This window comes from Chrysemys picta, chromosome 4, assembly GCF_011386835.1.
Source record: "Chrysemys picta bellii isolate R12L10 chromosome 4, ASM1138683v2, whole genome shotgun sequence".
Classification (NCBI taxonomy): Eukaryota; Metazoa; Chordata; order Testudines; family Emydidae; genus Chrysemys; species Chrysemys picta.
This window is the reverse complement of record NC_088794.1, coordinates 37964191-37977729: the sequence shown is the minus strand read 5'-3', so window position 1 is coordinate 37977729 and position 13539 is coordinate 37964191. Positions and strand designations below refer to the sequence as shown.

The following is a 13539-nucleotide window of genomic DNA, read 5'->3' as shown; positions in this document are numbered from 1 at the left end:
TTCCAAAGGAGGGGAGGGATAGCTCCGTGGTTTGAGCATTGGCCTGCTAAACCCAAGGTTGTGAGTTTAATCCTTGAGGGGGCCACTTGGGGATCTGGGGCAAAATCAGTACTTGGTCCTGCTAGTGAAGGCAGGGGGCTGGACTCAATGACCTTTCAAGGTCCGTTCTAGGAGAGGGGATACCTCCATTTAAAAAAAAAAAAAAGTGTACTTATCCTGGCAGAGAATAGCAATAAAGTGGACACATTTAACCCTGGCCTCTGGGAGCATGAAACACATGTACATTTTGAGCAGCACACTTCAGATCATGCAGAACACCCCTGTTCTACCAGGGCAACTCCCATTACTTTCAGGTCCCCTTCCCATATTTATTCTAGTCTCCCCATTCAGATATGGCAGAGACTGGGTTCTTGTGTTTTGTCTTTCCGGTTTCAGGTCGTGAACTCTTCATAACAGGGTTTGTATCCTATTGGAAATTGTATAAAGCCCCACGCACCTTTATAGCGCTATACAGTACTGCAATACCAATAGTTACCGTTCAGTGTAAGCTACATTTAGATAATGGTTTTGTCTGCCTTTCACATTTAATTTCTCAGCATGGGTTCCGCCTTTTCCATGATTAACAAAAATTATTAGTTCCTTTGTTTTTGTTTTTTTAATTAAAGATTCTGATTAGAGATGTTTAGAACAAACAGAATCCCAGTGCCCAGAGCATTTTTTTCAATTGAAGAATATAACCCTGTGAGAAGCCAGAGCTACATTAGTAACAATAGCCAGCAAATAGCTCATTGTTATTTGCAAATTCAACCGATTCTCTACCCTCCGCTTCTAGGCATTATTCTGGCCATTGCTAGCATTAGCCTAGGATCTTAGGGCACAGTTCTCAGACAATATAGCAATTAGGACAGTGCAAAGAACCTAGACTGGTTAGGATACCAACAGGATTTCCTCTCTGAAAGGAGGCTGGGTGGTGGTGGAGAGACTGCAGAACAGAATAGGAACCCAAAACCAACATTATTCATATAATGGTTTCCTTGCACCACTTAGGGAATCAAAGCCACCCAGCTCTAGTTTCTCTTCTCAGCTGCAGAAATGATACTGAGAAATTCAGACTCTAGTCTCTATGGGAGCAAAGAGTACAGAACCAAAAAGTGGGCCTGATGTGGCTCTCCTGGACTGAGCTCCTGTAAGATTCCTGGGGCAGATGTGGCGAGACATACCCTGGTATCTGAGGAATGTCTGAGAGGAAGTCATTCCAGATGTTGTTCTGGACAAGTTATCTCCCTTTCCTCCCGCCTAGTGGTGGGTGCTGTGTAGGCCCAGAATGCTGTATCTCTTGCTAGGTTTCAGAGTAGCAGCCGTGTTAGTCTGTATCCGCAAAAAGAACAGGAGTACTTGTGGCACCTTAGAGACTAACAAATTTATTAGAGCATAAGCTTTCGTGGACTACAGCCCACTTCTTCGGATGCATACCTCTTGCTGTCAGTGCAGTCTCTACTGGATTCAGCTTTGCGATACACCCATGTCAGAAGGAAGAGATCTGCATCTCCCCAGGAGGGACAGAATGACAGGCACGACTCTCTCTTCTTATGTGTTGTCCCCTTACATGAGGGGACAACACAAACACGTTGTCTGACCTTTTCTATGCCCCCACCATCTGGTGAGGATTTTCAGATGCTTGCAAAGGCCTCTTCAGGCAAACAGCTGCACGACATGAGACACAGGACAAACAGTGCTTGGTGCGTGCAGGGAACAAGCTAGTTTCAAGCTACAGAGACCACCCAAGGCTGCAACCATGTGAAACGGCAGGACAGACTGGGACAAGGCTCTGGAAATGGGTAATGAGATAGAAGTCCTTCGCTCTTGACAGTGCTATATACAAGATTTTTTTGGGGGGGAGAGGGGTGAGTTTAGCTACTATTACGCCCTTATCAGAAAGCACAGCATATCTACAATGAAGCTGGGGGTGAAATTTCTAGCCCCTATAGATACATCTGTACTAGCTCTGATCTAGAAGTTAGAGCGCTGAAAACAGAAGCGTAGCTGTGGCAGCGCAAGTAGGTAGCTGCTTGTGTAAATACCTGGGGTCTCGGACAGTGTTATAGTCTGGGCTACTAACCTGTCCCCCTGCTCACGCTGCTGCAGCTAGACTTCTATTTTTAGTGTACAAGCCTGAGCGGAGCTAGCATGGGTATGTCTACTCGAGCTGGAAGTTACACCTTCTGCTCCAGTGTAGATGCACCTTAAAAGTTTGTCTCGCCAGGTCAGATCTGAGGCATGATACTAGTTGTTTGAGGACACCGACACCAGTGCTTGGTCTATGATTAAACAGACAATTCCGGTTTGCAGGGCTGTCAGTCAATCCAGCATCTTTTGTCTGCACTAAGCTCACTAAAAAAAGAACAAGCATCACTTTTTAAATTGGACTTGATGAAGCACAGAGGAACCAGGGCCAGCACTTTCCTGGTGGAGTGACTTATGCACCAAGGGATCCTAGAACTAGAGGACCCTCCTTCCCCCACCCAATAGTTCGGTCTTGCTCACACAAGCATGCGCTACAATGTGCAACATACTATGGGCTCTCTCAGTCAATGTCCTCTGCTCCCCTCCCCCACTCCCCCTTTTGATTCTCTCTCTCTCTCTCTCTCACAGCAGCTTTAACTTGTTTAGCTAATGGAATACAGTCTCTTCCACACTGGGTTGCCATGGCAATGTTTCCAAAAAACCCCAGCACCAAGGCATTCTCCACAGGAAGCCTGGGACAGATTCCAAGTCCTGTCTGCCCGAATGCTCGCCCCTTCCCCTTGGGATGCCCTTTAAAAATTGGGCGAGAAGAGAGGCACACTGGCATGAGAGTTCCTGGCCAGGGCCCACACTTATTTACTCCCAAAGGAAAAAGGGAGTTCTAGCCAGTCCTCGCTCCTTCCTCTGGACCAGCTCCTAGGGACCATTTGTCTAAGTCTTTTAGACATCTGCAATACCCCGAGGCGGCGGATGGCAATGCACACCCTGCCTTGCCCACTGCCACAGTATTGCCTAGACTAGAGGGACCTGGTTCGGGAAAGAGGAAAGGGAGGATTCGTCTCCACTTGTGGAGTATTGTATAAGTATTGTGGAGGAGCTGCACAACCAAGAGGCCCTGGGGTGAAGGCACTCCCTCATGTACAGAGGGAGGAAGAGAGCCGCATTGCACTGGGCTAGGAGGAGTCCTGTTTGGAAGAGCAAGAGGGCAACAGCAGCGTTTCCTTTAAAGCTAAGGGGAAGGCTCTAGAGGGAGCAGGAACTCTCTTCACACACAAGGGAGGGGTAGCAGTACCAGTTTAGACAAAGGAAGAGACAGGGAAGGAGAGTCTCCATGTTATTTTTAAAAAAAGAACAGGAGTACTTGTGGCACCTTAGAGACTAACAAATGTTATTTTTGTTGAGCTTCCCAGTGGAATTAGCCAAGCCAGCCACTCTCTCCATCTCTGGGTTATTTTTGATTCGTGTTGTTCCATGGCGGGGGATGGGGGGCTGTTTTGCCACTCACTTTTGTGTGTGTGTGTGTGTGTGTGTGCGCGCGCGCTGTTGGTGGAATTGGATAGAAAAGCCCATGTCTGGCCCCTCCTCCTTCTCTTTTCCCTTTCCTGAGAGCAGAGCTGCTGCTGAGTGGTCACTAATGACTTCCAGATGCAGCAGCAGCACAAGCCAGTGAGCAAAGCCCCAGAAACACTCCCAGGAATCCTGCATCAGAGAACGTGCAGGGAGAGATCAAAACAGTGCATACAGCGTGTTTGTGGGGAGGGATGAAGGGAGCGGGATGCACATTATCCATCTTCCTCATGAAAGGAAGAACAAAGCACCCACCCCAAATACTTCCCTAGCTCCCAGCACAGATTCCACACTCAGGTTTTTTCCATCCTGCCTCTTCGGGAGTGCAGGAAGAGGAGGAGCGTTTAAGCTTATACCCTGAAGTGCATGCATAACAAAGAGGAGCCAGGAACATGGCCTGCAGCAGCAGGACGAATGCGCTGGCTGCAAACCTCTATAATCAGGACAGATCATCAGCCAAGCTGCACAGATGGACGATCCAGTCTGAAAACACCCACTGCACCATTCTCTGCTGGCCAGAACTACAAAGTGGGCGGGTGTTGGTACATATTCTGAGGTTGTCCCCATTGTGGATGACACCCAGATCCAGTCTGGAGGCTTAGCTGGTGCCTGAATACACAGCAGGTTTTGAAATAAACAAACCAACAGCTTAAAAACAACGGGAGCTTTACATTAAGCAGCTGTCAGCCTCACAAAGCAAAAAGGACACAAACAACCCGTGCAGTGTCCCCAACGGCAGACAACTGGTGGGAAAGGATCAGAGAAAAATAAAAGTGGTTTGAGAGGAATTAACGCAGGGCTGCTCTTAAACAAAATGGATAAAGGAGTGGTTTAGGACTCCTCACTTTTGGAGAGCCTCGGTTATCTGTGCCTCCAATTTGAGGGCCTGAATTATTGCAGCAGTGAAGGGGATTCTACAAGCAGCTACTAGTCTGATTGTATCTCCCCCACCTCCCTCCCGCGGGACTAGGGGGGAGGCACTGCCAGCAGGATTCCATACTCCTTCCTCGCTTAGCAGTTGGAGCACTGAATGCTTGGTTCATCTTCGGACTGCTTGTGTAGTAGGGTTACCATATTTCAGCAAGCAAAAAAGAGGACAGGAGGAGCCCCGCCCTAGCCCTGCCTCTGCCCCACCCACTTCTCGCCCCCCTCAGAACCTCCAACCCTCCCCCCCATTCCTTGTCCCCTGACTGCCCCCTCCTGGGACCCCTGCTCCTAACTGCCCCCCAGGACCCTACCCATACCCTGACTGCCCAAAACCTTATCCACACACCTCCCAGAAAGCCACCCCCCATCTCTTGACTGCCCCATCCAAAACCTCCCTGCCCTTTCTCCGACCCCCTGGCTCCCTTGTCGTTGGCCTTCGGTTCACCTAAGGTCTCTCTGTGAGCTTGCTCAGGAACTGTCTGAGCCGTTCTCCCGGCATGCTGGGCAGCAGTGGGGGAGGAGCTCCAGACTGCCGGAGGTGAATGCAGGGAGGGAGGGAGGGAGTGAGCTCTGCTGCAGGGAGAGGAGGGGGAAGTGGAGGAGGGACTCTCTCTTGCTGTCGGAGCCCCATGTAAGTGGCACCATCTGGCTGCCCTGTTAGCCGCGCGTGCTCTGCATGGGGGGGGGGGGGGGGGGGGGGAGAAAAAGTCCGGACATTAACAAATTCTCCCCCCCCCCCCCCCAAACGCTATTTTTAGTTCAAAAATCCAGACATGTCCGGGGGAATCCGGACGAATGGTAACCCTATGTGTAGTTATGCCACCCCTGAGAACAAAGCCCTAAATTCCTTCCCACCCATCCCCTTTTCCTGAAGTGACCAGCAGCTGCACAAATGCAAACATAAAACATAAGAATGTCCACAGACCAACGGTCCATCTAGCCCAGTATCCAGTCTTCTGACAGTGTCAGATGCTTCTGGCTGTCAGAGGTTTAGAGACACCCGGAGCATGGGGTTGTGTCACTGACCATCTTGGCTAGTAGCCACTGATGGACCTATCCTCCAGGAACTCATCTAATTCTTTCTTTAACCCAGTTACACTTTTGGGCTTCATAACACCCCCAGCAATGAGTTTCACAGGTTGACTGTGTGTTGTGTGAAGAAGTTCTTCTTTCTGTTTGTTTTAAACCTGCTACCTATTAATTTCATCAGGTGACGCCTGGTTCTCATATTATGTGACGGGGTAAATAACACTCCCTATTCACTTTCTCCATTCTATTCACCGTTTAATAGGCCTCCATCATAGCCCCACTTAGTAACATCTTTTCTAAGATGAGCAGTCCCCGTCTTTTTAATCTCTCCTCATATGGAAGCTGTTCCATACCCCCCATTGTTACTTTTTCTAATCCTAATATGTATCGTTTTTGAGATGGGGCAACCAGAACTGTATGCAGTATTCAAGGGGTGGTCATACCATGGAGTCATATTGTGATGTTATATTTTCTCTTATTATCTATCCCTTTCCTAATGGTTACTAACTTTGTTAGCTTTTTTGACTGCCATTGCATATTGAGCAGATGTTTTCAGAGAACTATACATGACAACTATAAGATCTCTTTCTTGAGTGGTAACAGTTAATTTAGACCCCATCGTTTTATATGTATAGTTGGGATTATTTTTCCCGACTTGCATTACTTTGCAATTACCAACACTGAATTTCTTCTGCCATTTTGTTGCCCAATCACCCAGTTTAGTGAGATCCCTTCGTGACTCTTCACAGTCAGCTTTGGACTGGACTCTTGAGTAATTTTGCATCATCTGCAGGTTTTGCCACCTTATTGTTCACCCCCTTTTCCAGATAATTTATCAATACGTTGAACAGCACAAGTCCCAGTTCACAGCGGGATCCCCAAGGATACTTACCTTTCTCCACTTTGAAAACAGACCATTTATTCCTACCTTTTGCTTCCTACCTTTTAACCAGTTACTGATCTATGAGAGGACCTTCCCTCTTATCTCATGACTGCTTACTTTGCTTAAGAGCCTTTGGTGATGGACTTCATCAAAGGGTTTTTGAAAGTCCAAGTACACTATATCCACTGGAACACCCTTGTCTGCAAGTTTGTTGACTCTCGAAGAATTCTAATAGATTAGTGAGGCATGATTTCCCTTTACAAGAGCGGGCTCTCTTTTCTCCAACCTATCGTGTTCATCTATGTCTAATGATTTTGTTCTTTACCATAGTTTCAAGCAATTTGCCCAGTATTGAAGTTAGGCTTACCAACCTATAATTGCCAGGGTTGCCTCTGCAGCCTTATTTAAAAGGCTGTCTGCCAACAGGTTCCCTTTTATATTTCTAGCCCTGACCAGATTCAGCCAGATTTCCCTGATTATTAACAACTTGTCAGGATTCCTGTTTCCTCCTCTACTAGAATGAGAAGTACAGAGAGACTATAAAACAAAGTCTTGACACTCAGAAGTTTGACCTGTTTGATTTGGTCTGCCTGTCCCTCGTAAACTACTGGAAATATCCCTATAGGTCTTCAGGCTGTAGCACTACTTCTATTAATACTTTGTTTTGACACTCAGGAGATACAAGTTGGCCTAGGGGAATGTTAATTGGATATATATCCAAGACCTTAGGTTGCCAGTCTGAATCCAGCCCAGGTCAGTGATGGCAGAGTTATGTAGTGGCCAATGTGAAATTACTTTTGTAGTTTCTGATCAGTATGAACTGTGTTCATTAGCATCCTTACTGTGAGATTGCACAGAAAAGCCAGGGACTGAACTGGTGAGGGAGGAAACATGCCCTGCTGCTAAATATGCCAAACTTGAGGCTAACATTTTCAAAAGATGACTACTGATTTCTGGGTGCCCAACTTGACACACCTTAAAAGGAGCTTGATTTTTCAGGCCCTTTTAAGGTGTCTCAAGTTGGGCACTCAAAAAAAAAATCAGTCAATTTTGAAAATGGTGATCATAATCCCCAGGGCTTTTACAAGCACTAAATTCAACAAAATTCCAGAAGGTTCCTCTGGAACAAAATCAAAGTACTGCAATATCTTGAAAGTTGCTGGAGTATGAGAAACCCATGGAAGGATTAATCTGGAAAAGCACCTTTCACTGATGCTAGAACCTGTGTCAGGCCCCTGAGAAATAATCAGCCAATGAGATTCTGTTCTGATGATGTAATGCGTCTAATATGCTGTTCCAGTGGATGCTCTGTCACTTTATAAGCTTGGAAAGTCTAGGGCTGGAGTTCTGTGGAAGGTGGTGGAAATTTCTCTCAACCCTTTGAAGTCTATGTAAACTCTTCTGAAGTTCAGATATTTTATTTAGCTGCCTCTAGACTCTTATTGCAAACAATGCAATTGTGTGATCACATCACCATTAAAGTGTGATCTCATGAGGACATTTATTTGGTGCTGAAGACAGTCTTTGAAACTTGCAGGTTGCAGAGCAGTCCCATCATGAAGATGATGGGCAGAAACTACCTCCCCCCCATGAAACTAGAGCCACACTGGTGCTTGTAGTCACCCAGGTTTGTCCTTAAAGTGTTGCATCTCTGGGCTGGTGTAGAAAGCCTTTATGTGATGCCAGTAACAGGAGCTTGGTTCTGCTTTCTTTTTGACCTGGTGTTTTATGGTTCAGTCACTAAAGAGAAAAGCACATACTTTGACTGCCTAGCAATAAGCATGTGTTATTCTTAGCTATATTCGGCAGGAAGCAGTATTATATTATGACAAGGGTTTCAAAGCAGATTAGAGGGGTGTGTGGAATTTGCCTAGGCATACCTAGAACATCTCATGGTGTTTTACATGGATAGCATCCTTAGACTAACATACTGAGGAACCCCAGCCTAAGACAGCAACAGTCTAGAGTACACTGGCTGATAGGGTGAGGGAAGAGAATAACTGTAAGAAGTGAGAAGGAACACTATTTTCATACCAGAAAATTATATCTTTTGCGCTGGCCCAGCCCCCAGTGAAGAAATTGCTAGAGCGCGTGGCAGGGTGTTATTCGATCGCTTGCTATTAACAGGTGCATACAGATTTCCTATTTAGTAGCTGCTGAGTTAGTGTGTTTCAAGAGCCATATGACTGCAGCATTCAATGGCAGTCTGATGAGAAATAGAAAAAAATAAACCTAGGAGGGAGGAGGCGATGCAGAATGCTCCCTGTTTTTCATGTGAAGGATAAACTGGCAACTACTGCAGGTTGTAGACAAGCACTATAAAAGCAACATTACCAGCTACCCCTGGGGAAGTCTGAAAGGGAGAAAATAAAAACCATGAGGGTGAGAGGGTGATACAGTAAGCCAAAAGCTTTGGACTTTAACTAGACTCCAATCTAAGCTTTCCTTCATCCTGTCAAAGCCCGGACAAGATGTCTGTGCCTCACATTCAGATGTTTGCATCCCATCAGCAGGACCAAAACACTTAGTGTTGCTGGGATCTGGGACTCCTTGCCGTCAGTGCTCTTTCAGCAGAACCAGCCCGCCACCGGTAATGGATTAGTCATGTGAGGCTAGATAAGTTGCTATCATTCTTATGTCATCCACCTCTCCCATCCCAGCACCTACCTTGGAACATTCTGTACCCAAACGCGTGCTGACAGCAAACCTAGAGTTACGGTGCTCAGCTGCTAAATATCTCAGCTGGTTCCACTGATGCAGCCTAGGGCCAAGACCATTCCTGCGAGAATCACAGGGCAAGCAGGCCCTCAGCATCTAGCATACCAACACAATGGAGTCTTTCCTTTTACATCATGAGCTGCCTCTCCCACAGATTAGGGAGAAGGTCAGATAAGCCTCTAGTCAAAGTGTTTGGACCGTCTCACAGGTAAGAAGTATCAAACCAGAAAGATGTAGGTGCTCAATACAGATTTCCTATTGGAATTTAAGGGGTTTATGAGTAATACGGCACCCTCCTTAACCCTGTTTTCCAGGGGAAACAGCAATCAAAGATGACAAAAGGCCAAATTCTACCCTCTGCTTCATCGGTACAATCCCCATTGACTATCTATAATGGGGACTGCTTGGACTGGAACAGAATTTGAACCAGAGGGTTGAGAAGGAAAATTAGCAGCTGAAGCACGCCCCAAAAATGCTGGGGATGATTGGAGTAAGAAGATAAATAGGGGAAAGTGCTAAATGGGAGAAAGAGAACACAGGGAGAAGAGGGCATCAGACAGAGACAGCAGAATGAAACTCAGGCCTGGTCTACACTACGACTTTAATTCGGATTTATCAGCTTTAATTCGAATTAACCCTGCAACCGTCCACACAACGACGCTATTTATTTTGATGTAAAGGGCCCTTTAAATCGATTTCTGTACTCCACCCCGACGAGCGGAGTAGTGCCAAAATCGATTTTAGCAATTCGAATTAGGGTTAGTGTGGCCGCAATTCGATGGTATTGGCCTCCGGGAGCTATCCCACAGTGCATCATTGTGACCGCTCTGGACAGCAATCTAAACTCAGATGCACTGGCCAGGTAGACAGGAAAAGCCCCGCGAACATTTGAATTCCATTTCCTGTTTGCCCAGCGTGGAGAGCACAGGTGACCACAGATAGCTCATCAGCACAGGTAACCATGCAGGCTGATAATCGAAAAAGAGCACCAGCGTGGACCGTGAGGGAGGTACTGGATCTGATCGCTGTATGGGGAGAGGATTCAGTGCTTGCAGAACTTCGTTCTAAAAGACGAAATGCAAAAACTTTTGAAAAAATCTCCAAGGGCATGATGGAGAGAGGCCACAATAGGGACTCTGAGCAGTGCCGCGTGAAAGTCAAGGAGCTCAGACAAGCGTATCAAAAAACAAAGGAGGCAAACGGTCGCTCCGGGTCAGAGCCGCGGACATGCCGCTTCTACGCCGAGCTGCATGCAATTCTAGGGGGGGCTGCCACCACTACCCCACCTGTGTTCGTGGATTCTGGGTCGGGGATAGTCTCATCAGCGACGCCTGAGGATTCTGCCGATGGGGGAGAGGAGGAGGATGAGGATGAGGATGAGCTTGCAGAGAGCACACAGCACTCCGTTCTCCCCAACAGCCAGGATCTTTTTATCACCCTGACTGAAGTACCCTCCCAAGCCAGTACCCAAGACTCTGACCCCATGGAAGGGACCTCAGGTGAGTTTACCTTTTAAAATATAAAACTTGTTTTAAAAGCAAACGGTTTTTAATGATTACTTTGCCTGACTTTGCATTCGCGGTCAGTTCAGCTACTGGAAAAGTCTGTAGCTACTGGAAAAGTCTGTTAACGTGTATGGGGATGGAGCGGAAATCCTCCAGGGACATCTCCATGAAGCTCTCCTGGAGGTACTCCGAAAGCCTTGCCAGAAGGTTTCTGGGCAGTGCATCTTTATTCCCTCCTCCATGGTAGGACACTTGACCACGCCATGCTTGCAGCAAGTAATCTGGTATCATTGCCTGACAAAGCCTGGCAGCGTATGGTCCCGGTGTTTGCTGGCATTCAAGCAACATCCGTTCTTTATCTTGTTGTGTAATCCTCAGGAGAGTGATATCACTCCTGGTAACCTGGTTGAAATACGGGAACTTAATTAAGGGGACAGAGGTGGCCGTTCCTACTGGGATGTTTGCCTGTGGCGGAAAATAAATCCTTCCCTGCAGTTAGCCAAGCGCAGATGGGAAATTGGCCCTGAGTTTTTCGCGTTTGGCTAGCAGGGATCTTCCCTGTTACCAGCCACGCGGTGGGGGGAGGGGTACCGTGATCATCCCAGAGAATTCATGGCGGGAGGGGGGCGGCGGCGGGGGGGGGGGGGGGGGTTAGTTTGGTGCCTGCAGGGATCTTCCCTGATACCAGCCACGTGGTGGGGGGGGAGGGGTACAGCGATCATCCCAGAGAATTCATGGCGAGGGGGGGGGGGTGGTTAGTTTGTTTTCTGGTGCTGCTGAATGTTAACAGAAAAACCGCAGCACTCTACTTGCCTGAAGGGGCCCAGACAAGCCCCCCCACACTGCCCCCCCCCCCCAACTGGCTGAGATTGGCCAGGCTTCTTCAGCACTCTACAAGCTATGCTTGGTATGTGGGAAAGGAGGGCGCAGAAGCTTACCATGGCCGCATGCAAGCCGAATTCTGTTGCCCAGACCTGTGATCTCTAGCAGCAAAGCCACAGGCACTCAGCATTAAGAGGCAAAATGCGACCTTGCACAGAAATCACATGTGCTATGTAATGTGAACAGTGTTGGTCACCGTGAAAGAGTATAAGCATTGTTCTGCAAAATGTAGCTTTTAAAACAATTCTCTCTTTTTTCCCCTCCCTACAGCAGCTGCAAATTCCTCAAGCCTCCCTCCTCCATCCCGAAGGTTATCACAGATAAGGCGTCGTAAGAAGAGAACGCGAGAGGACATGTTTTCGGAAATTATGGAATCCAGCCGCAGTGACAGAGCTCATGTGAATGAGTGGAAGGAAACAGTTTCAAAGAATAGGAAAGAAGTCAGTGAACGTGAGGAGAGGAGGGACCAACGTGAGGAGAGGAGGGACCAACGTGAGGAGAGGAGGGACGCTCGAGATGAGAGGTGGCGGCAGGAAGACCAGAGGATGAAGGATGCAACGCTGGGGCTGCTCCGGCGTCTGGTGGAGGTTCAGGAACGGCTGCTGGAAAACAGACTGCCGCTTCAGCCCCTGTTCCACCCTCCCCCCTCCCCATGTTCCGTATCCTCCTCACCCAGACGTGTAAAAACGCGGGGGGGGGGGGGGGGAAGGAGGCTCCGTACACCTTCCCATTCCACCCCAGTAGACAGCCCAAGCAAAAGGCTGTCATTTTTTTAACCTTTTCTTTGTGGCTTTTTCCTTCCCAGCAATCCTCCTCCCAAATACCACCCAGGTTCTCTCCCTCTTTTTCTAATCTATTAATAAAGAATAAATGATTTTTAAATGATAGTGACTTTATTTGGTTTGAAAGAAAGCTGGGGGAAGGGGCAGGGTGGGTTCCTTACAGAAAATCAGTCAGTAAAGGGGGAGGGTTTTCATGAAGGAGAAACAAACAGATATTTCACACGGTAGCCTGGCCAGCCATGAAACTGGTTTTCAAAGCTTCTCTGATGCACAGCGCTTCATGGTGTGATCTTCTAATCGCCCTGGTGTCTGGCTGCGCGTAATCAGCAGCCAGGCGATTTGCCTCAGCCTCCCACCCCGCCATAAAGGTCTCCCCCTTACTTTCACAGAGATTGTGGAGCACACAGCAAGCAGAAATAACAATGGGGAGATTTCTTTGGCTGAGGTCAGAGCGAGTCAATAATGAACGCCAGCGACCTTTTAAACGGCCAAATGCACATTCTACCACCATTCTGCACTTGCTTAGCCTGTAGTTAAACAGCTCCTGACTCCTGTCCAGGCTGCCTGTGTATGGCTTCATAAGCCATGGCATTAAGGGGTAGGCTGGGTCCCCAAGAATAACTATGGGCATTTCAACATCCCCAACGGTTATTTTCTGGTCCGGAAAGTAAGTCCCTTGCTGCAGCCCTTTAAACAGAGTAGTGTTCCTGAAGACGCGAGCGTCATGAACCCTTCCCGCCCAGCCCGCGTTGATGTTGGTGAAACGTCCCTTGTGATCCACAAGTGCTTGCAGCACCATTGAAAAGTACCCCTTGCGGTTTATGTACTCGGTGGCTTGGTGCTCCGGTGCCAAGATAGGGATATGGGTTCCGTCTATTGCCCCACCACAGTTAGGGAATCCCATTGCAGCAAAACCATCCACTATAGCCTGCACATTTCCCAGAGTCACAAACTTTCGTAGCAGCACCTGAGTGATTGCTTTGGCTACTTGCATCACAGCAGCCCCCACAGTAGATTTGCCCACTCCAAATTGATTCCCGACTGACCGGTAGCTGTCTGGCGTTGCAAGCTTCCACAGGGCTATCGCCACGCGCTTCTCAACTGTGAGGGCTGCTCTCATCTTGGTATTCTGGCGTTTCAGGGCAGGGGACAGCAAGTCACAAAGTTCCATGAAAGTGCCCTTACGCATGCGAAAGTTCCGCAGCCACTGGGAATCGTCCCA

General features: G+C 48.0%; 2 protein-coding genes across 2 annotated transcripts in view; one reads left to right on the top strand and one right to left on the bottom strand.

The window, feature by feature from the left end:
- CD81 (CD81 molecule) overlaps positions 1-13539 on the bottom strand; it is an 81677-nt gene that overhangs the window by 27662 nt on the left and 40476 nt on the right. The window lies entirely within an intron of this gene.
- LOC135983362 (SRRM2 protein homolog rsr-2-like) lies at positions 9726-12311 on the top strand. Its single transcript, XM_065594681.1, has 2 exons — positions 9726-10647; positions 11806-12311. The coding sequence occupies exons 1-2, from the start codon at positions 10110-10112 to the stop codon at positions 12309-12311; spliced, it is 1044 nt and encodes a 347-aa protein (XP_065450753.1). The 5' UTR covers positions 9726-10109.

Excerpts from the sequence above, each read along its gene's own strand:
- LOC135983362 (XM_065594681.1), top strand. The coding sequence starts at position 10,110 with ATGCAGGCTGATAATCGAAAAAGAGCACCAGCGTGGACCGTGAGGGAG. Across the intron at positions 10,648-11,805 it reads CCCCATGGAAGGGACCTCAG|CAGCTGCAAATTCCTCAAGC; the intron begins GTGAGTTTACCT and ends CCCTCCCTACAG.